The sequence below is a fragment of the Ambystoma mexicanum genome, chromosome 13, assembly GCF_040938575.1.
Source record: "Ambystoma mexicanum isolate Mex_15411 chromosome 13, UKY_AmexF1_1, whole genome shotgun sequence".
Classification (NCBI taxonomy): domain Eukaryota; kingdom Metazoa; phylum Chordata; class Amphibia; order Caudata; family Ambystomatidae; genus Ambystoma; species Ambystoma mexicanum.
The window spans coordinates 230847462-230870561 of record NC_090938.1 but is presented as its reverse complement, the minus strand read 5'-3'; the positions used below and the strand labels follow the sequence as shown (position 1 = coordinate 230870561).

General features: G+C 48.6%; 1 protein-coding gene across 1 annotated transcript in view; it reads right to left on the bottom strand.

The window, feature by feature from the left end:
• ADIPOR1 (adiponectin receptor 1) overlaps positions 1–23100 on the bottom strand; it is a 386081-nt gene that overhangs the window by 104564 nt on the left and 258417 nt on the right. The window contains exon 6 of the mRNA XM_069633688.1: positions 14925–15112. Coding sequence (XP_069489789.1) covers positions 14925–15112 — 188 coding nt within the window. The remainder of the gene's footprint in view (positions 1–14924; positions 15113–23100) is intronic.

Sequence of the window (23100 nt, the reverse complement as noted above, 5' to 3'; positions counted from 1 at the left end):
TTTTTGGGTACAAGGAAGTATATTGAATAAATACCCTTGCTTACCTGAAGAATCGGGACGGCTTCTATGGCGTCCTTTCCCAGCAGCGCCTCCACCTCTTAGACCAGGATCTGCAGATGTTCCGGTGAAAGGCGTCGATGTTTCGGCGGTCTGAACTGTGGGGGTCAGGCAAATTCCATGCAATAACCGTGGGCGACCGTCTTTAATACCCACTGGTCTGAAGTTATCCCCTCCCATACCTTGAGGAAAGCTGTTAATCGCCCCCCGACCGGGGAGACATGAGAGGGGACCTGAACTTGGTAATTTCTGACCCGAAGTTGACGCACCTCTGGAATTGGAGCCTCTGCCTCTATTCTTTCCGCGCTTCTGACCCCTCTAGTTAGTGGGGCTTGCAGTCGGTTGACTTGCGTTGAAGTTGCCTGTGCCGAAGTTATTTTGAGCGGCGCGGGCTTCTCCTCGAAAGGACCGCCGAGAATTGCTGCCCCTCTGTGAAGAGGGTTTTTGGGAAATCTGGTGCAGGGACTTAATAGTCTCATGCTCCTTCTTGGCCTTCTCCAACGCATCGTCTACCGCCTTCCCGAAGAGGTTGGCCTCTTCTATGGGTTTATTGATGATGATGATGATGATGATGATGATGATGCCTGGGTCGCAGGCCTGAAACCCGACGTGCGCAGCCACGCGTGTCTCTTTAGGAGAGTACCCTGTGCGAGAGACCTGCCTGCTGTCTCTGCGGAGTCCAGGGTATTCTTTACAACATTTTGATTGGCAAGTTTGCCCTCCGAGACAATGGCGAGAAGCTTGGCTCCGGTTGGTTCCTGGAGTAGGTTCAATTGGGCGTCGACGTAGCTTGCCAGTAACGTCGGGTTATTGGCAATCCGGACGGTATAAGCAGCCGCCGATGTGACCCGTTTGCCTAAGGCATACAACCTTTTGGACTCCTTGTCTGGGGGTGACTCTACCGTGGCAAGGGGAACCCCTGCTCTCTTGCGAGTGTTGGTCACCACCAGCGAGTCTGGAATTGCGTGCCCTTTGATATAAAGTGGGTCAGTGGGGGAGGGCCGGAAGAGTTTTTCAACCCTTGGGTTCACAGCCCTAGTCTGAGCGGGTGTGAGTAAAGAAGGGGTCAGCCGTCTCTTCACAGAGCTCAAGAGAGGGATAGACTGGCTTGCCGGAGGCTTGTCAATGTTTTCCGCGAAATCCTATTCAGGCAATGCCTCAAGCGTGGCAATTTTGAAGAATTCCGCTTCTTTTTTCAACGTGTTGAAAGCCATTTGATCATCCACCGGGGGAGCTTGCTGAACCGGTGTTGATGGGGGAAGAGTCGAGGCAAACGATATCAGAATTGTGATCGTCCTGCTGGGTGTCCTCCCAGTTGTCCGTTGCGCCTTGATCTTCCCCATAATTGTCCAGAAAATAAGTCTCCTCTTCTTCTGTATAGATGTCTATACGTGTCCTTCTGGACATCTTCTTGATAATCAACATAGTGTTGAACATCTAGGTGTTGGGCAACTTGTTTATGAGGGTTAGGGTCTACCCGAGCTTTTTTCGGCGGAGGTTGGTCATACGCCCCGAAAACTGGCTCAAGCCGATCCATATACTCCTCAAATTGCTCCGTGGTCCACTTGGATGACCCAAATGGACCCAGCTGAGCAGGAACCTGGTCCTCCGCCCTACGGCATTCAGAGGATCTCCTCAGGGTGCTTGAGATGGGTACCTGGCTCTCTTCGTAAGAGTCCTCAGGATCGTCTTCCAAAACCGTGGAAAACCTTTCAGCGGATTGGCCCATAACTGGGCGAAACCGGTACTAGGCCCAACGCCGTAGCAATCCTATTGATGCTCTTACTGATAGTTACCGAATCTTCGGGGGACAACGCCTCCGATTATGGCTTCTCGGGTAGAGGCCTACTCGTAGTTTTCGGACCGGCACGGGCCTTGGAAACCTTGAAACTCGAAGTTTCTTGTTCAGAAACTTCGGCGTGTGTAGTTTGGGGAGTAGCGCCTTTGTTATGTTTATTAAGCCCAGTCGTCATGCGCTGCTGCGGGGAAGGCTTCGGATCAGATCGATCCGAGGTCGTCGAGGACGACGCTTGGGTTGTTTGTTTTGTCCGGTGCCATTGTACGCCCCTGTCACCGGATGTGGTCCCTGTAGAAAGACCGGAGTCGAGCCTGGAAGGGTCGGGGATGGGCGTGGTGGCTCTAGAACCGTCCGCCTCAAGGTCTACAAAGTCCGCGTTGGACGTTTGGTCATCCGATGTACCCCCGTCACGCTCGGCTGGTGTCGCGGCAGGGGAGGGAGGCTCCACGGGTGACATACCGTACGCGGACCACCGCTTCAACCGGCGCTCCTTAAGGGATTAGATTTAGGAGTTTATACGCCGAACACCGCTTTAGTGCTCTAGGGGAAGACAAGCGTACACAAAGTGTGCTCGTCTTTCCACGGATATCTGACCCTTCACAGAGGGCAGAATCTAAATGGAGTCCTTTCCACAGCAGAAGGGAAGGGTGACCAGACTAAAAAGGAAAGAAGTGGAAAAGAGGAAAGACATCATAGCAGTATGGCAAACCCCTAGCCCACTGTCCCTACTGTGTAGGCCGGCCAGAAGGCCCGACCACGTGCAGGTCCGAACGCCGGATCTTAGATGCCGGAATCCACAGCCGTAGACTGTTCCCCCGTAGTCTCCGTCGAAGAGGTTCTTGATAGACGAAGATTAAACCGAATATTCGGCAAGATAATCAATGTCTCATGAAGAGCTCTGCTATAGGGCGACCAGTTATCTGGGCGGAAAAAAACAATCTGAGGGACCTCGGCGCGTGAGGGATTTTGGGTACTACACACGCCACGATAGGGATAGTGTTTCAGACACGCCTATGCCGACGTCCCCTTTCGGTCCCCCGAAAGACAAGATGCAATACTCCGCGGTTACCACTGGATGTCGGACTATATGCACAGCATGTGATTCTAAGCAGATTAACAAGCATCAGAAACTACTGTTTCCCAGACCAGTAAAGTGACATTGACTTTACTTACAATTGTAACATTCTAGAACCAGCACACACTATCTTACAATAGGGTGCTGGAGGGATTACCTAGTATCCCCTTTGTCTAGCTTCTCATGTAACATTTTTATGTTACCCTTTCCTCACTGAATGGCTGGTGGCAGTGGTTTCGTTTTAACTACCGTGGTGTGCATTTACCGCGGGCTGCGTTCGCAACTGCAGTAAAGCACCCATGGGTGTCATTTTTGTCAAAATGACCCCATCTTCTTTTTTCTCCATTTCTTTTTGGAAAGGTCCTTCTTGAGATATACTCTGCGGGCCAAACCAGCTCAGGTCCCATTGTTCGATTTGCCTTTGGCATGATTCACGAGTGAAACCTGCCTCTGGCTCCAGGGTGTCTGGGGTAGGCATGAAGTGAGGGAGGTGCCCAAAACTCCCTGTGCTTAGTCTCCTAGGAGATCCAAATGCACTGTGTAGTGATTGGCCGGAAAGGACAGCTACCCTGCTGGGTGACTGATAGCTAGGCTGGAATTAATGGGAGAGAACTGAATAAATAGGCGAGGCTTTTGGCTTGGAAGGCAGAGTGGACCACTGGACGAAGGAACCGAAGAAGAACTTGAAGGGGGCGCCTTGTGCAACTCCTGGACCGTTGATTTGCCCGGTGAAGCCCGGCTGCTGTGCTGAAACTCCAAATTCGTATCAACAGAGAAGCCCCTGCAAGGACGACTTCTCCTCTTGAGTTGGTGGGACCAATCAACTCCAAAGTAAGCCACCTGGACATCCTTCTCAGAGCTGGTTGAATTTCCAGAGTCGCTGCTGGAAACCGGATAGCCAGGGAGAGGAACACCAGATTGTGTGCGTTGCTTTTAAGCTGGCCTAGAGCTCCAGGAAGATCCACCAGACTCCCAAGAAGCAGGACTGACAGAGCCTGAGGCCCCCCCCCCCCCCCCCCAACATAGTGGGGCACCCCAGAAGCAAGGAAAGCCCATCTCGACAGCCAGGAACTGCAGTGTTGCTATTTGATGTAGACGGCAAAAGCTGAAACACTGAACAGCCACTGATTTGAAGATTGCGAGTTGTGACTGTTCCATTGCAGTGCAGGAATCCACAGAAGTCCTACCTCTTGTCCCCACGACTGTGGCCCAGGAACAGCAAGATCTGTAGAGCTGCACAGGAACAGAAGTCATCGGCTGCACTTTTTCTTCAATTCAAATGTTCTGTACAAAGTCTGAGAGAACTTACCTCTTGCTGTAGAGTTGCTTGCATCTTCTACTACTCAAAAGTCTAACGGCTTGTGGCCCTACATTTGATTCTTCTTTTCTTCAAAGACTTCTAAAACATTGTGCAAAGACTTTTCTACTTACCTAGCAGAAGTGCTTCATCCTATATAAGACTTTTGCCCATTGACATTGGCCTAGCCTGTTATTCTGAATGACTCTGCTGTGGGGATCCAAAAGTATTTGCCTGCTTAAGAATATTTGTGGTCTCTTGTTCTAACAATCTTTTTCTTTTACCAATTTATAACAGTATTCTAAATGCAAACAGTAAGATATTAATGTCCCCAGCACCCTAGTTATTGAAGTCACCCGAGGGTATAGGTTGTGTGTGGGCCATCCCAAAGGAGTCTTTACTGATTTAGAAACTAAGTGTACAGTATTGAAGTGTATTTGTGTGTTACTGTTCTATTGCTCCCTTCTGAAGAAGGCTTATTCTAACAGACTGATAAATTAATAATGGTTTATTCAAGAAACCTTGAGTGTAAGAGTTTATTCGAATACTTGTCACTGTGAATCTCTGTGCAACACCCCTACAGCTCACACTGACCCCTCTTGAGATAAGTCTGGCTGCTCAACACTACCGAAACTGTGTAGTACAAGCTTATACCAAAGGTTGGGTTTCCTATACCTGTAGTCAGAGTTGTTTGTAGTGTTCTCAGAGGGTACTGCATACAAACTTTGCCAGAGAGCTATCAGGATGATACAGAGGTGCCGGGCCTCCCGGATCTTGCAGATTACCCTGTGGACCAGGGGAGTGGGAGGGAAGGTATACTAGTTTATGTTACACTGGATTTACATTGCGTCGCCCAGAGAGCCCAAGCCCCGTCACTGCCAGGATGCAAACTGGGGGCACCTCCTGTTGGAACAGGTGGCGAAGAGATCCACCTGAGGATGACCCCATCTGTCGAAGATCCCCTGAAGGACCTGTTGGTCCAACTGCCATTTGTAGTGGTCAGCACCCAGCCACTGAGCCTGTCCGCCTCCAGGTGGAACTCCCCCGGGAGGTGAATTGATACCAAGAGCCCACTCTCATGTTGACTGCTAGAGTGCAGAGGGGAGGAGACCTGGTGCCACCCTGCTTTTTGATGTAATACATGCTGGTGGAGCTGTCCGTTTGAATGAGGATCGCCTTGCCACTGATCATCGGGAGGAAGGCTTTGAGAGCGAGCCAGATGGCCATCAACTCTAGCCAGTTGATGTGGGCCACCTGCTCTTGACGGGACTATACCCCATGGACACTGGCTGTCCAATGTAGCTCCCTAGCCCTCTAGGGATTAGTCTGTGGGGATGGTAACCTGAGGTTCTGGTTGACGGAAGGGCCTGCCTATCTGCAGGTTGTCATCCGTGCTCCACCAGACTAGGTCCTGGTGGAGAGATGAAGTGGTATGCTGACCAGCTCCACCCGAGAACCCTTCTGACGCCAGGAGGATGCAAAGTGCAACTGCAATAGCCTCATTTGAGCCTTGTATGCAGCACTGCCAGGAAACATGCATGCCACGATGTCCAAGAGGTGTTGGTACCACCACACAGAGGTCACTGCTCTGCTGAGAAAATGCCCCGTGGCCCTCTTGATGGCTGCAATCTTGTCCTCTGAGCTCGTATCCCAGATGAGGCCCAGGAACATTAGACTCTGCATGGGCTCTATAGCTGTGACTTCTTGAGACTGATGGAAAATCCCAACTTGTGTAGTGTATTCATGAGGGTGGAGGAAGTGTGGTGGACTGCCTCCGAAGACCTTGCCCCGACAAGCCAGTCTAGGTATGGACAGATGTGGTGACCCTGGGACCTGAGCGGGACTGCCACCGCATCCATCAGTCTTGTAAAGACCCTGCAAGCCGAATTGAGGCCAAAGGGTAGAACCTTGTATTTTGGAAATGAAAACCCTTGATCCTAAACTTAAGAAAGGACCGATGGGTTGCCAGATCGTGATGTGTAGGTAGGCATCTCCAGGGAGCACATCCAGTCTCCCTTGCACAATGTCTCCGCTATAAGCGCTGGAGTAACTATCTTGAACTTCTGAAGAGGAAGGGAAAGTTTCAAGTTGTAAAGGTTCAATACCACTCTCAGGCCCACCTGGTTCTTCTTGTGTATGGCAAAAATCTGTGAATAGAAGCCCAGACCCCTCTGGGAGGCTGGGACTTCCTCCACTGCTTGACTCTCTACGAGCAAGTGAATTTCCGCCAGAGTTGCTGTCCCAATCTGTGGGAGCAGAGGGAAGGAGAGAGGAGATGGAGGGATAGGTAGCCATAAGCCCGTGCATCCTACCCAGAGGATCTAGGGGTCCGCAAACCTTGCACGCCAGAATTGGGAGTGAAGGGCAAGCAAGGGCAAGCCTGCCCCCCACCATAGACTCGTGGATGGCTGTGCCATGCCTTTTTGCCCTATGAGGCTGGGACTGAGGAGGGGGACTGGAAAAAGCTGATGTGCGCCACCTTGTGCTGCTTTCGCCGGCTCGAGGATCTGTCCGGTTGCCTGGACCTTCTTTCCTGGAAGCCCCGGAAACCTCTGAAAGCCCGACCTTTGTCTGAATGCTGGTGCGTCTGGCTATATGCCTTGGGAGTGGCCTTAGTGAGGATGGATAAGGATTTGGCAATCTCAGAACAGTTTTCCTTCTTATCAAGTTCCTCGTCCGTAATGGAATGGAACAGATCGCCACCCTCGAAAGGAAGGTCCAGTATATGCTTCCGGATGTCCGGGTTGAACTTGGTCACCCGTAGCAACACAAATGGCACAACCTGATGTGTCAATGTGAGCCACTGTGGACTCCATTATGTCCTGTGCTACAATTTTAGCTTCCGCCAGCCCCACCTTGAAGCGTGCCTGGCTTTGCACCGGAAGTTCCGGAAGGAAGTCGGCGATTTCTCGCCAAAGCCTTTGGTTGACAGCAGAGAGCATAGCGTCCGCATTCGACTGACAAAGATGAAGGGAAGCGTTGGAATAGCTTTTCTTTCCGTATGGTTCCAGGATCATCATCTCCTTACCCAGGAGTGCAGAGTTTGATTTAGCCGAGGACGATTGTGGGTTGGAGTAGATTGAAGCTGCAGCGATCACCGAGTGTGGCTGGGGGTGTGCCGACACCAAGAGCTCCATCTGCCTAAACTTGGCATCAAGGCGGCTGCTGGTAGGCTGTGCAGAATGAGGTTTAAGACATCCTTTTTTGGCAAGTGCCACCACGTCTTTTTGCATTGGAGTCCCCGTTCTAGACGTGGGGCACAGAGTGAGGATCTCCGCCAAGACCCCCGCCTCTGGTTATTCCACCTCAGGCTGTAGAAGCCCCAATTATTCAGCCAGGCCCACGAACCGCTCATGAAAGGCCTTGGCCGACGAAGGCGTGTCTGTGGTAGTCATCTGTGTCCACCAATGCGTCCTGTTGGTCAGGTGCAGCTGGAGGAGTGCCGGGGGCTGTGGCGTACTGACAGGAGATGGCGGCGGCAGATAAGGGGCTGCCGAGACTGTTGGAGGCATGGGAGCCTGTGTAGTGGGAACTGGCGTGGGCAGCTTAGGCTGCATCGGAGGCGCTGGAACAAGGGACGGAGTGGCCGTGGGTGCTAGCGGCAGAACCGGAGGGAGCATGTCCCTGATCACATCCTTGAGGATGATGCCCATCTGAGGAGACCTCATAAGAGTCAGGCATTTTTCAAAAAAACCTGTCTTCACAGGCCGGTGGTGCAGGGCTCTGAGGGTGCCGAGACCTGGGCGCACCCTGCCTTGCTGTATGCGGGGTGAAGCTGCCCTGCGATGCTGAAGGGTATGCCATGGGCCATGTGCCCGGTGAAGACCAGTGCCACCTGGAAACGCGTCCCCCTACCTGGTCCCCAAAAAGGGGGGGGGGATGTGTCGGGTGAGCCGCCATTTTGTCTGGCCCGGCAGCCATCTTGTCGTGCTGCATGCCACGTGCCTGTGTCATGGCGCTTGCTGCGCTGGGCCCGGCCTATTCCAGGACTCTTGCCGGTGGAGGTTGAGGCCTATCCTGCACCCTGCCCTCGGCTGTGTCGCCGGTAGTGCTGCATACAGGCGCCCCCTCAGACAACTGTCCGGTACTAGGGCTTAGCCCCTCAGGCGGAAACCGGGTAATAGAAGCTTGCCATCTTAGCGTAGTCATCGGTAGGATCTCGCGACACCTCGGCCTAGCGGCCAGTAGCTGGAGCAGCCTCGGTACCTGCACTGGTACTAGAACCTGATGGGCCCCTCTCGCTCATGCACTTCCTGGGGAAGGAGTCGCCTTTGCAGGTGCAGATGAAAACAGTGCCCCTAACTTGGCCTGGACTTGTGTTTGATGAATTCCTTTAAGTCCTCTGGAGGCGATCTTCCGAAGAGCTCCCTCGACCAAGCTAGCCTGTTTTTCAAAGTGCGTGGTGTCGGTGCGTTGCACGCGGTACAGCCCTCCCAGCCGTGGTCGCGGCCAAGGCAGCGGAGGCAGAGAGCGCAGGAGTCGGATGTAGGGAAGAGCCCCTCGCAGGCTGAACACCTGCTGAAGCACGCTGACGTCAACATGCGCCGGGGAGGAGCATGGCGCCAAAGGACACAGGTATCTGATTAAAGACAAGAAAAAAAAAAGAACACAAAAGTACTTCTCCAGGGGAAGAGCGTGTGGAATTACTAGGCCGGAGGTCTAACCCAGGAGCGCTGGTGAAAGTTGTCTGTTCCTGTCCACGTGGAAAAGAGGACTGGGAGTGGTGCTGGTGGGCGTAGTCAGGAGAGCACATGCTCCCAGGGCCGCGCATCCAAATTTAAGGGGAAGATGATTTTTCTGGTTGAAAAAGGTTCAGTCTCCCGTCCCTAGCGAGGGACGTCCATACAGTATGGAGGAAAGGGAACGGGACGTAGGAGTAAGGAGAGAGCACAGAGACCATACGTTGAGTCCATAGGTCTGGCAAAGGAACAACAAGGAGGATGTTGGTTAGGGTCTGTCTGGAGGAAGCCCTGGTGTAGGCATCAGCGATCGAGAGGGCTGGGTTGGAGACCAGGATATCCCTTTTGAACTTCTTCCTACCAGACTTAGTAAGGACAGGATAGTCAATAGAGACGCAGTTAGAGAAGATAGGAGAAACAGATAGCAAACCGCACTGATGCAGATCTGTTGCTAAGCGCTGAAACCGCAAAGTGCCGCTGAACCAAAAAGAGTCCATAGCTGCCAACAACCTCCCAAGTACTGCTGCAGGAGCCCTCCAGACATCCTCCCTCTTGTCCCCACGACTGAGGCTCAGGCACCAGGGTCTGCACCGCTATAGCAAGATGGAATCCAGCTGGACCACTCTTCTTCTAACCAGAGGTACTTAACCTATTGCCTTTAACCACACTTTTCTCACTGGGGTATTGCATTGGCTACCTTCTTCGAGTTGATTTCAACTCCCTTCTCACAGGCTTAACAGCTTGTGACCCTACATGTGATTTTTCTTAACTCTCTAACTTTGTTCAAGACCTTTTATCCAAGAAGTGCATCAGATCCATAGACTGTCCAAATGACTTTGGCTATCCTGGCACCCTAAAGGCACTCTTCTAAATCCATTGACTTAGATACCGTTTGTCCCTCATAGGTGGTAGCTTGTAAACTGGTACTTTGGGAAAGTCTTATCTAGACTTCATTGGAGGATTTAGTTGTCCTCACAACTACTTCTCCAACCCTTTCCTTTCTGCAACTCAGTCTACAAAATAATATTAGTGTGATATATAAATGCAAAGACTAGCCTTGTAATGTAAGTCACCTCAGGGTGTAGTAGTGTATGCAGCATATCCAAAAATGATCCACTGTGACTCTGAAAGGTAATTTTAAAGTGTATTTGAATTGTTACAACAAATTGCCTTTTTGGAAGAATGCTTATTTAAACTGACATCAAATGAGCAACTATTTATACCTGAAACCTTGAGTATTTACGAATTCAATTGTTCAACTCTACAGCTCACATTTACCCCTCTTGAGATAGGCCTGGCTGCTCAGTCACACTACCAACTTGTGTAGTACAGACCTATCCCAAAAGGTGGGTTGCCCAATACCAAGCAGATATGCGTTATGTAGTCTCACACAGTGCGACTGCATGAATTCTTACCTAAAACACTGGCAGTTCAATAGATTGGTTGACATGGAATTTGGAAATGAACTTTGGTGCGAAACATTGGTCCGTTCTTACCACTTTGTTTTTTATGTATTGTGATGAAAGATTCAGCAATAGACAATGCAGAGAGCTTGCTTATCCTTCTTATGGAAGTGTTATGCTCACCTGGTATCCATGGGGAGGCCACTCAGCCCTGGTTGGATGATATGCGCCTCAAACCCTTTCCCCGATCCCTGGGTAGGGCCTCCGATGGAAGTTGAGCCTGAAATACAGGAGAGCTGGATTCAAGACTTAACTGTCTCTGGTAGGGGGGTCTTCCCACTGCCCTTGGATTCAAAACCTTCCCTTGGCCCTCTCTTCACCTTAATTCCTTATAAGGCGGGCTCTATGTCCTGCTCTTCATGGCAGGGGTGCGTAGTCTCGTGTGGGCGTGAGCGACCAAGATGCTTCACTGGTGCGAGCCCTTTTGAGTGTCTTTAAGGTAGGTCTTGCTACTTTACAGTCTTTGTATTCTATTCTTTCCTTCCTTCCTTCCTTCCTCTTATTGTTATCAATGTCTTATTTCCTCTCTTTAGGTGTGCAAAGAGATTTTGGCGTTTTCGTGCGGGTTGGAGCTGAGCATGAGCCGGTAAATGAAGGCACGGTGTGCGCGATGCTGTCCGGTAAGTAATGCGCAGAGTGGTTTTGCCTTGTATATGCTAACCTGTGTCTTTCCCCTTCCTTCGTAGGCCACAGTGCTCTTCACCGGTTGCAGTGATGTTTCGGAATGATGCTGAACAAGAGGAGACTAATCCGGTAAGAATCTTGTGATTTTCATTGTTCGTTTGGAACCGCGAGTATGCGCTCACTAATGCCGTTCTTCTCTCCCCTTTTCAGGTTGCTGCATTCCGGGAAGCATGCGGTGCCCAGATGATGGAGTTCGCTGGATTGATTGTCTCCAGGTAAGCAGAATCAGGAGCGGACGATGGGCTGAAGACAGGCTGCTACTCACAGGTAGGATTCCAATAACAATGTTCTTTTTCTCTCTGCAGGCACAGGGTTCCAAGAATAGCTGGCATCAAAGAATACTGGAGATACAACTGGAATAAAAGGGAGAAACCTGTTTAAATGGCGAGTCTCTTGGGCCGGAAAGCAGAGTCGACCACTGGAACGAAAGAACCGAAGACGAGCTGGCAGAGGACGGCTGATGCAAATCCTCGATCATTGGTTTGCCCGGTGAAGCCCTGCTGCAGGTAAAAATTGCCAAGTTAATCTCGACAGAGAAGCCCCTTCAAGGACGACTTCTTCCTTTGAGTAGGTGGGACCAATCAACTAGTAAGCCACCTGGATACCATTGTCAGAGCTGGTTAGGATTAACCAGGGGGGGAAGGACACCAGCTTGTGTGCTTGATGACAGCTACTCGAACTGAAGTGACTCCATTTTGTCTGCGTTTTTCGACGATCGCGTGCAGGAGTCCCCGGAACGTCCTCCCTCTTGTCCCCACAACTGAGGCTCAGGAACAGTGAGAACGGCAGGAACCAGCGTCTTCTGCTGCATCTTGTTCTTCATATTAAGGTACTGTGCCAACCCGATTGAGAGAACTTACCTCTCGCGGTGAAAGTTCGCAGAACTTTCCCAACTTGCAGGCCTAATCAGCTTTAGACCCAACATATGATTCTTTTTCGTACAAACTACTTCTGAGAACTTTGGCAAAGACTTTACCGTTTACTTCAAGAACTGCTCTTTCCTATCCAAGTCACTAGTCCATTGACTTTGGCCTAGGCCTATTGAACTGAATAGAGTTCTCTAGTTAACTAAAACTATTTGGACTGCCTAAGAAAGTATTTGTGATCTATTCTGCCAACTTGTGCCTTTTTACTCCCATTGAAAGTAACAAATGCCATTTTGCTCCCATTTCAGGGGAGCCCAATTTGTTCAGAAATGTATTGGTTTGGTATTGAAGTGTGTTTGTGTATAATATTAAGTTGCCTCCTTCTAGTGAATGTTTTCTAAATGATTGTGTAATAAATTAAGTGTTTTACCAAGAAAACTTGAGTGTAAGTGTCTACTTGAACCCCTGTGATTGTAAGACCTCTGTGTAACATCCTGGTACTGCCGTCATTCCCTCTTGCGATAAGCCTGGCTAATCGGCTTGCTATCACAAACTGTGTAGTACAGACTTATACCAAAGGTTGATTTGGCTTACACCTGTAGTCCTAATTGTATGTGGTGGTCCCAGAGGGTACTGCAAGCAATTCTGCCTAACACCAGGCTCATCTCAAGAGGGGTCAATGTGAGCAGTAATGTTGCGAGACAGTTTAACAGTAGCAGTCATTCAAATAAACACTTATACTCAAGGTTTCGTGATAAAACAATTATTCATTTATTTCACAGTCAGTCAGACGGAAGCAATATTTGTAACAATAAAAAATACGCTTCAAAACACACTCTTCGTTTCTCTAAATCAGATGATACCCATTGGGGATGGTACACACACTTCGTAGACCCTCCAGTGACAAATAGCCAGGACACCGATTTACCACTGGTACATTTAGAGCAATGCTGAGTTTGGTGTAAAAGATGGACGAGATGAATAAAACAAAGGTTAACAAATGATCCACAAACAGGTAAGTACTTTTAGAAATCTTCCAATACAGAGTAAATTAACCCTTTCCCGGGGAAAGGCCAAAGCACAGTCAGAGGTAAAGAGGAGTCTCTCAGGGAGCCAGGACAGCCAATGCGAATTGCACAATGTCAAGGGGAGCTGAAGATCTTCTTTGCAGGTAGGTAAAAAGTCTTGCAATGTTTTTAGAAATATTTGTAGAAAATAAAACAATTTAAGGGCCAAAAGCTGGCAGGCTTGTGAAGGGCAAAGCTTTAGCAACTCTGCAAGGTAACCAAGACAGGTCTCAACTGAGAGCAAGTAAGGCTACACAACAAGAGATAAGTTCTCTTAGATTTTACAGTACCTATGGTTAGACAAAATGATTCCAGCTGGCTTCTGTTCCTGTACAGCTCTGCAGATCCTGAGCCTCAGTCGTGGAGACAAGAGGGAGGACGTCTGGGGTCTCCTGCTCTGCAATGGGAAGGTCAGTGGCAGCAATGGGCAAACTTCAATTCAGCGGTTCCTCTGTGTTTCAGCTCTTCGCATCTGATGGCAAATAGCAACACCACGGTTCTCAGATACCACTCTGGACTTTACTCGCATCTGGGGTCCAGCACCCTGTTGAGGCGGCTCAGGCTTGGTCAGTCTTGCTTCAGGCTGCCCAGAGTATCTTCCTGGTGCTTGGGTCTGACTAAAAAGCAACGCACACAATCTAGTGTTCCTCTCCCTGGCACTTCGGTTCCAGCACCACCACCGGTGGCAATACAACCAGCTTCGAGACGATGTCCAGACGGGCTTACATTGGAGTTGATTGGTCCCACCAACTCAAAAGGGAGAAGTCGTCCTTGCAGGGCTTCTCTAGTCGAGGCGGATTCGGAGCTTCAGCACAGCTGCAGGACTTCACAGGACAAAAACGGTCCAGGAGTTGCAGCAGGCGTCTTTACCAAGTTCTTCTTCAGATTCCTTCATCCAGTGGTCGACTCTGCCTTCCAAGCCAAAAAGCCTTGCCTTTTATGCAGGTTTCTCCCATTCATTCCAGTCTAGCTGTCAATCACACAGCAGGGTGGCTGTCCTTGCTGGACAGTCAGCCGGCCAATCACCTTTGGGTGCATTCCTGTAGCCAAGGGAATTAAGCAGAGGGAGTTGTCACTTCCTGCCCCTGCCAGTAATACTGGAGCCAGAAGTGGGTTTCACTCGTGGAAACAGTAGTTTATCCAAGAGAAGGTATTTAAACCTTTGGGAAATCTAAGAGCCTTCCCAGTGCCACTGCACTGAAGGTGCTGTGTGTCACAATGTAAACATGATGCCTATGGAGTTTGTCAGACGCCAAAGTTAAAAGAAAGTCTAAATCACAAAAATACATGAGTGAGAAAAAGGGCTCACTCTCTCCAGGTTAGAAATTAAAAGTCCTGTGGGGATCTCTAAGGTAGAAGGGAATTAACACATTTCTGAGAATGCTCCCCAACATCCACCCACCCTTTTTAAAGAGCTACATACAGCAGGGTCAATAAATATGCAGAAGAGTGCTATACAAGATCACTTGCATACAATTACATAACCGAAGGGCTCAACATCTGATTGGTATAAGCTATGATCAATGACAAATTGTTCAGTAAAGCCTAGCTTTTTAAAACATTAATTCTTTAGAGGGACATCTCCTCAGAAACAATATAATACCTACCCACTCATTGGTCCATACTTGAAGTGTTACATAGCCTGTTTTTAATCCTAGTTCTCCGACTTTTGACATCTGATGCATATTTTGGCATTCTCCTACAAGTACAGCTAGAACACTCAGAGGGACCACCACTCAGTTCAGAGGTGATCGAAATGATCAGTTATTTGCTTCTGTGGGGATTAACAACTGTGTGGGTGGATTACCTGAACTAAGCCCCTTGAAAATATACATTCTGGATATTCTACCCGCAGTACATAGGCATTTTCAGATTAATGTGGATGAAAAAAGTGTCACCAGTACACTAGTGCTTTGATTCATATAATGAAAACATTACCTGCTCTCGTAGGTCTGTGCTTGGGAGTTGAAAATCGTTCCCACTGAGATACGACGATGGCAGTGATGCCAAGGGCACAGACTATGCAGAGGTAGATGAGTCGAGGCTGAGGGGAGCAGTAAAAAGAATAATACAACCATGGAACAAAGCTGCCCATGATAAGCAGTGCTATCCCAGAATAATCCAGCCTGAAAAGGAAAAACACATAATTTCACAAGAAGCTAACAGTCGAAAAAGGGACGATCAATAACTGTGCATTTATGGCAGTTATGGCAACAGTTAAACATGTTTTATCTTTATTTTACTGTTCCCATGTACATTTCCACATTTGAAGTACAATTTTACAGGATTTTACTTCTACACATTTCTTATCTGAGATTGTTTAGTATGGAAATTAAATAATTGAACTTAGCAAGAGCAAGCAAGTTATCAATAATTATGTGAATCTACTTAATCATAAATGTGTTATTGGCTTGTGGGTAGTTGTCTTTGAGAATGTCTCCCAATAACAAGATTAAAAGGCAGCTATAACGACAGCATGTCACAGAGGCACCACTTCCTCAAAGGTGCACACAAGCATTTACTGGTTTTCGTTATGCACTAAATAGAACTCTTGACTTGAGCTACAAGGTATGCAACAGCACTAGTAGTAAAACACAAGACAGAAAGGAGGGTGCAGTTCAACTATCTTTCAGGGTATTAATAGCAACCAAAAATTCACTTGTGCAATGGCTGGACAAATCAAATAAGATCTGCATGATGCAGTAATGGGATTCAACATGTTGCATCAGAGGCATCTACTGACACAAAGACATGTTTCTCAATTGATTCAGGTTTTCCAAGTAAAGAAATGCCTGACCTAGCCCTAAACCTCTGATGAAGGTTGCCTGCTATACAAATTAATAAATTGGTGCTGGTCAGGATGTCTTACAAAATAGCATTCGTCCTGTATCCAAAACCTATTATATCCAGGTCATTCCTTGGTTCAAGAAAACACTTGCACACTGAAGAGTTATATAAAACTAGACATATACTCCAGGGCACACTGTTGTAACCAAGTTCAGGTAAGTACTATAAATCAAACATATATACAGTATAGGATCACTTGTAATGGTAAACCACAGATGCTCTAGTTAATTTCATTAGAGGAGCTTTTACAGTCACAAATCACACAGTAAACCACCCTGAAACATATATGCAAACTTTCCAAACTCTGAATTACTTTTTGTAATTTCAGCCCAATCCCGTTTTAATATTCCAACTCGATCTAGTATGAGCCTCTCAAAGGTCACATGAGACACCAGTATTTGGGGGCTGGCCAGAGGCAAAGCAGTGTTCAAAGTGCTAGGGTCCAGAAGGATACCCTAGAGTTGCAGGTAAGTCAGTCAGTGGTTACAAATAGGCTCAGGGAGGTTGAGAGGACCTCCTGAATGGATGCCACAAGGACCAGTGTCCAAGGGCAGGCGGCTTTACCGCCAAGAGCACAAAGGGTTGTTAACCTATGGGGACCAGAGGGTGGGTTGCGGGGGAGGGGTAGCGAGGTATAAGCTGTCTGCAGCCCAGAATGTTGCAGGACAACAAGCAGACCCCAGGTAGGTTATACCGCAGGGAGAACAGTATCTTGAGATGAAGAAGCGGTTGCTTTGGGACAGTTCCAGCGGTAGGTCGACAGACCACGGTCTGCTGTTCCTCAGACTTGGTGACTAGGAAATGACTTTGTAGCAACAGCAATCGCACAGGGGAACCTTCAGCTGTGGTTCTTCAAAGTGATGCTTGTTGGTGCATTCTGCAGGCTCGGTGGACAGTCTCTTGTCACGACAGTCAACTGTTTCTCGGTCCTTGCCTCTCGTGAGGGGACTCTCTGGAGCTGGCTTGAGTTGTTGCAGGCTTGGAAGTATGCCCACATAGTTTCAGGCGAAACTGTGCTTCCGGAGACATTGCAGATATGCAGCACAGTACCCTACGTATTGAGGCTTGCAGGTCCTGGGGATTGCAGAGGTTCTGGGGAGGGTGCAAATTGTAGCTAGTCTCAAGACTGATTAGGCCCACCAGTCTACAGGAGGAAGTAGTCTTCAGGTCTTCCCTGTCGATCAGAGTGATGAGGTCAGGAAAGCCGCTGCGAGTAAACAGGTTCTGGCAGTCGTTGGAAGGGCTGGTGACATCCTTTGTCCTCTAAGGAATCTTCTTGTTCCAGTGACTCTTGGTCTCTGCTGAAGCACCTCAGAATTTATGCAGGAACCACCAATCATTGACCATGCACCATTGTGACTTCCCAGCCTGAACTGGTTTCAGCCAGGCATACTTCAGAGCAAGAGGTAGGGGATTTTCGTTTGACTTCCCCCCACTTCCTGTCGTGCCAGAATCTTAGGGTACCATTGCAGGCTATCCAATGGAACCTCTTCAAGACAAAAGGTACTCTACCATACCTTGCAAGGCAGCAGTGTCCAGAAAGGACAAGCCATCTGGTTCAGGGCTTAGAAAAGTAAGGCCACAATTTGTGTACCTATGTACCTTATCAGAGCTGTAAAGACAACTCTGATAAAAAAGTGCTAACAAAGTCGTTTAAAAGGTACACTGTCACCAGCCTGAACAGATAGGCTTGTCACAGTAAAGAAAAGCTACTGAAAAAGCGAGCAAGGTTATACACTGTACCCCCTCAGTACTCCACATAAGGTGATGTGTACTGATCTAGCAAGAGAAAACAGAATCAAAAGTATCAACCTCCCCTGGTAACTATGAGTGATAGTCCGGGAAAGAAACACAATGAAGGAGCTCTAGGAGCTTCTGACAACACTGCACAAAAAGGTGCTGTGTGGTGCTTCACTAAAAAGTAGATGGCTAAAAATTGGGGATAGCACAACTCAAAAGAAATCCCCAGAAGGGGCAAAAAAGAATCCTTACACCAGAGTAAAAGGAGGGGAGAGTGTGATATATGGGATACATTACTCACCGCAATCGTATTTCTGATGCTTGTATCTGCTTAGATTCACATGCTGTGCATAGGTGTTAGGAAGAATTCTCCGTTTAGGCTGAATTTCCCTACCTAGTGAGTCCCCCAGCAGCTTTGCTGGATTTCTGGGGTTTCTTTTTTCTCCTGCCAAGAGTGAGACTCTTTTACCCTCACTCTTGGGCATGTTTGAAGTGTGTTTTCTTGGTTAAACCTTGTGTTGAATGGGCTATGGGGTCTTTTACTCCATAGGGCCTCATGTATTTTTGTGATGTGGGTTACACAGCACCCTCTGTGCAGTAACCCAGGGGTGTCCTAGGGACTCCCCAACATAGACTCCATACCCTGAGACTGACTACTGTCTCCCAGGGCATGTAAAGTCACCAAAGACTTTACTAGTCTTAAATCCTGAACAGAACCAGTACAAACCATCATATTGTGGACGTACTGGCTGGGGCAATTCGATTGCCCCAGGGTCTGTTAGTCGAAGGGGCACGTCTCCGTCCCCCCTGATCGAGTTTTGGCTGGTGGCAGTGGAAACTACTTTTTATATTCAACCGCGAATATTTTCCTATGGGATTTCCCATTGTTTTAGGCTAACACATTTAATTATTTATTTACGGTAGCCTCAAACATACCGCCGGTTTATATATTTATTATTATAACTCCGGTTGGGATTTTTTGCCAAAACTTGATTCTAAAATGGCGTTTGCGTTCGCCTCTGTAACTCTGACCCAAAGTGGAGCCCTTTGTTCCACTTTTGGCGGGCTTCTCCACAGAAGCCCTCCAAAGTGGTGCCACTCTGTCTGGGGTACTTAGGAGGGGTGGAGGGGGATTTAGGCACCCTGGACTGAGTTACCTTGGTAACTCAAGTCGCACTCCGTCCTGATTGGCCCAAGTGGTGAGCCGGCCGGCTCACCACTTAGCATGTTTGAGTGACAGCTAGGCTGGGTGAATGGGGGTTTGCTGCATAAAAGCAGGGCTTTGGGGACTGGAACTTCAGAAGTCGCCACAGGACCAAGAATCCGACGAGGGAAGAGCTGAGCCGACCTGCTACGACGACACCACCCGGTGGAGCCCGGCTGAACCGTCTCACCACTTTTCCCAACGACCGGGGAGAACTCTTAACGGAGTGGCTCCTTCCCTTGACTGGTGGGGACAACCAGTTTTCACCTTCTTTCCGCTTCTTCGAGGTATCTCGTGGCCGCCTTGCCCGTGCCAAGCACCCCGGCAACCGGAATACCACACTTTTACCACAACCGCGAAAGTCGGTACAACCCTTTAACCGGAGGACTCCGCGCTGGTTTCTTCCCGGGCAGTGCAACGACCTTCTTCTTCTGCTCTTCAGCGAGAACTACTTCTTCCCTGACCGACGTCGAGCCTTGCTGCCACTGCCTGGAACAACTGCCACCGCTGGAGGATCCTTCCCGTTTAAGGTACCGTGTTCCGCCTGGCTTCCCTTGCCACCGACTGTACGGGGTAGTTTTAGCCCCCGGCTTTCGAACCTGGGAGTGCCTGGGACACCCTGGCTAAACTTTCTAAGCCTCTCTAAACTCTTTCTGAACTCTTTTGCAAGACTCTGAATCCCTAATAACTGTGTGATCTTGGGCACATTTTCGCTCTGTCTGCTCTAAGAGTGGGCCCTGCCTAGTGACTTTTGCTCACCTGTGACTTTGTGCTTCTTTGAGCCTACTGAAAGTGTTCTTGACCTTAGAGTGGTGTGTTTATCCTAATTCTGCTCTTTTTCCCTCCCTTCTTTGAACCACTAGAGTGTCATCTAACGTTAAGCACTCACCTCTGTTTGAATTATGTGGTGTTAACCAAGAGTTGTCTAGTTAGGAATAAGGGTTGGGACTGCTTTCCATATAACTGTGTTTGAAGTGTTTTACTATATATTGCTAGAGTGTTTTCAATTTATGTGTTCTTAAAATAAATAACTATATACTTTTGAAACCAAGCTCTGGTCAGTGTTTGCTTGTACTATTGTGTTTGAGTACCTATTGTGTATACTTTGCATACTGCCTAACTCTTCTTGAGGGAAGTCTGACTGCTCAGCCACAGCTACCAGGTAAATCTGGGTGGTGCAGACTGCTACCAAGTGGGTTTACTGCTATACCTGTAGTCTTAAATCTTTTGCAGTGTTCCCTAAGGGAACTGCACAGGTTTCTGCCTAACAATAGGCTGACATCTAGTGGAAGCTGCAGAGTATTAGTTTGTTTTTCGAAACTGGAAAATGGGCGTCGACACAGGGCGTGCCAGTAATACTATTCCTATTGTGACGTCCACTGTACCCATGATCCATCACGCGTCTAGGACCCTCAGATTGTATTTTTTCTGACATGAGGTGTAGCGTGAGTACCGATAATCCAAGCAGACAGATAAGACTAGAAGCATCCATGCGCCTTCTCTCAGAGGGGAGGAAGGGTGGGTTGCATGTGAATCTAAGCAGATACAAACATCAGAAATACGATTACGGTGAGTAATGTATCTCTTCTGAGGCTTGTGGAATCTGCTTAGATCACATGCTGTGCATAGATAGCGAGCAGTGTTAGGAGGTGGGATGTGAGAAGGGTCATGAGCAAATACATGTCTTAGAACCGCTTGTCCCACTTGAGTATCTGTCTTGGAATGGGTGTCAATGCAGTAGTGCTGAGTAAAAGTGTGAATAGAGCTCCAAGTAGCTGCTTTGCAAATAGTGTCAAGGGGTACATTTGCAATGAAAGCCAGAGTGGACCCAATACCTCTTGTAGAGTGGGCTCTTGGTGAAAGGCTGAGTTTTTTCAGAAAGAGTAACACAGCTGGGTACAGTTAACAATCCACTTAGAGATGGCACCTTTAGAGACGCAATCTCCCTCTCTGCCTGTAGCTACGGAACAGCTGATCTGTTTTCATTAGCGGTTTGGTTTTGTTTACATAGTAGAGGACCGCCCTATGCACATCTAGGGTGTGTAGTTTCACCTCAGCCAAGCTTTGTGGGTCTTGGAAGAAAGCCGGAGGCTCGATGGACTGGTTCACGTGGAATTTAGAAATAAACTTAGGTGAGAACCTAGGGTGTGTACGTAAAACCAGTTTATCTTTATGAACTGTAAAGAATGGATCCTGCACTGACAGAGCCTGAATTTCACTGACCCTTCTTATAGATGTTATTGCTACTAAGAAGGCCGTCTTATAAGTCAGGTGTTTGAGACTGCTTTTATGCATGGGTTCGAATGGGGGGCCCATGAGTTTAGATAGCACCACATTAAGGTCTCATCCTGGTGGTGGGTTTGAAATAGGAGGGTGAAGTCTCCTTACTCCTTCCATGAAAGTTTTAACCACTGGTATCTTCCACCACGACACCTTGTTATGGGATGTGGTGTATGCCGACAGCGCTGCCAGGTGTACCTGCATCCAGCAGGTGGAGCATGTATGTGACAATTGTGGAAGGAGTACAATCAACTGGGTTGACTTGCTTATTCTGGCACCAGATAACGAATCGTGTTTGCCTCGTGTTTGGCTTCCTAGATTCTTTTAGGATGTCCATACATCTCTGTGGTAATTTGAGATGTCCGAACTCTATGACCTCAGGAGCCATGCTGCTAGGTTCATTGAGTTGGGTTGAGGATGCACTGTTTGACCTTGGTGCTGGGACAGTAGGTTGTACCAGCCCGGGAGTTTGATGGGTTCGCACAACGATAGTCTGCGTAGGTGTGGGAACCACGGTTGTCTCGCCCACATGGGAGCAACTAGGACGAGCATCATTGATTCCCTGTTCATCTTGTTGACCACCTTCCTGATGAGGTGTTGGTGGAAAAGCGTAGGCAAACATCCCTGACCAGTTCATCCACAGGGCGTTCCCCTGGGAGTCTGGCTGGGGGAACCTGGATGCAAATAATGGGCGCTGTCTGTTTTCGCTTGTGGTGAATAGGTCTATAGTGGGGAAACCCCCACTCAGAGAAGATATCTTCTACGATTTCTCTGTGTAGACACCATCCATGTTCCTCTGGGAGGGGATTGTTAAGACGGATTTCTGAACTCTGTCCTGGAGGGGCAGAGGTTCAGAAGGCCAGCCAAGTTTCTTGGAACAGGGTAACCTCTGGACAAGCCAGACCAATCAGGGTAGCGATCGCGGCGGTCAAGACTAGGTCTCAAGAGGGGTGACGGTGACTGAAAGCCAGCAATGAGCATAAAAGCAAGGACACTTACAAATTACTCCAAGCAGGTGTTATATTAAAAATATATACACATTTATTACAAGGCCTTTGTAACATTGACCGTAGCGGGAAATCACAATAAAACTCAAGTAAACCAACACATACCAAACCAATACAATATATATACAAATACAAACGAGTCTAACGAGTTAAACGCACAAAATGTGTAGACCACCTAGATGGGGAGGAAAACAGGCAGTGCGAATAATAATTAGACCCAGTCTGCCTTCAGAGGCACCTAACTAAAAAGAAGTCCAAGCCCTACGAAGAGTGGAGCCTTGTGCTCAAAAGTACCTGCACACGCTGGTGCCAATGGGCAAAAAGGGGAGTATCTTCGAGGGAATCAGGCAGTTTAGTTCGGTGAACAAATGAAGATGGACAGAGCTCAGTGACTCAAGCGCAGCCTCCACTGTGAGCAGAAAAGCAGAGCGCGAGTACGGCAAGGCGTGCTGTTAGACACAGCGGGGAAAAGCTATGGGCTCCTGCAGGAGGGCGACCAGTTCCTAGCGATGCTACTCACCGGTCCCCGATGCAAGCAGACCCAGGCTTCTCCGCGTCAGTTTCAGTGCTGGCAGGTTCAGATAGGAGCAGGGGATGTCTTGTCGTGTAGATTCCGCAGCAGCAGAAGTTGAGTTAAGGACGTCCCAAACGCGGTGAACCCGCACCGTTTGTTACCACAGCAGGGCAACGGAGCGGCCGTGTGTATTTCAGCCAAATGTACACTACTCACTTCAGACCTGGGACTGCCAAGTGTACAAATCGTGTGAGAGTGACAAGGACTCGTAATACTACACAACCTGACGGCGGTTACAGAGCAAGACTCCTGGGTAGGCTGGTCAGTCTGCTGGATGGCCCAGAGACACTTCCGAAGGCTTACGTGCAGGAGATGGTGAAGATGGCGAGAATATTTGTCCCCACTATTCCAAGGGTCGAAGTACCAGTACAGGCCTTCTCGTTCGATCAGAGGTAGAAAGGGTTTCACAAAGCGACAGCAGTGCAGAGGAGCAGTCCTTCAGCGGGTCACCAGCGATTCCTC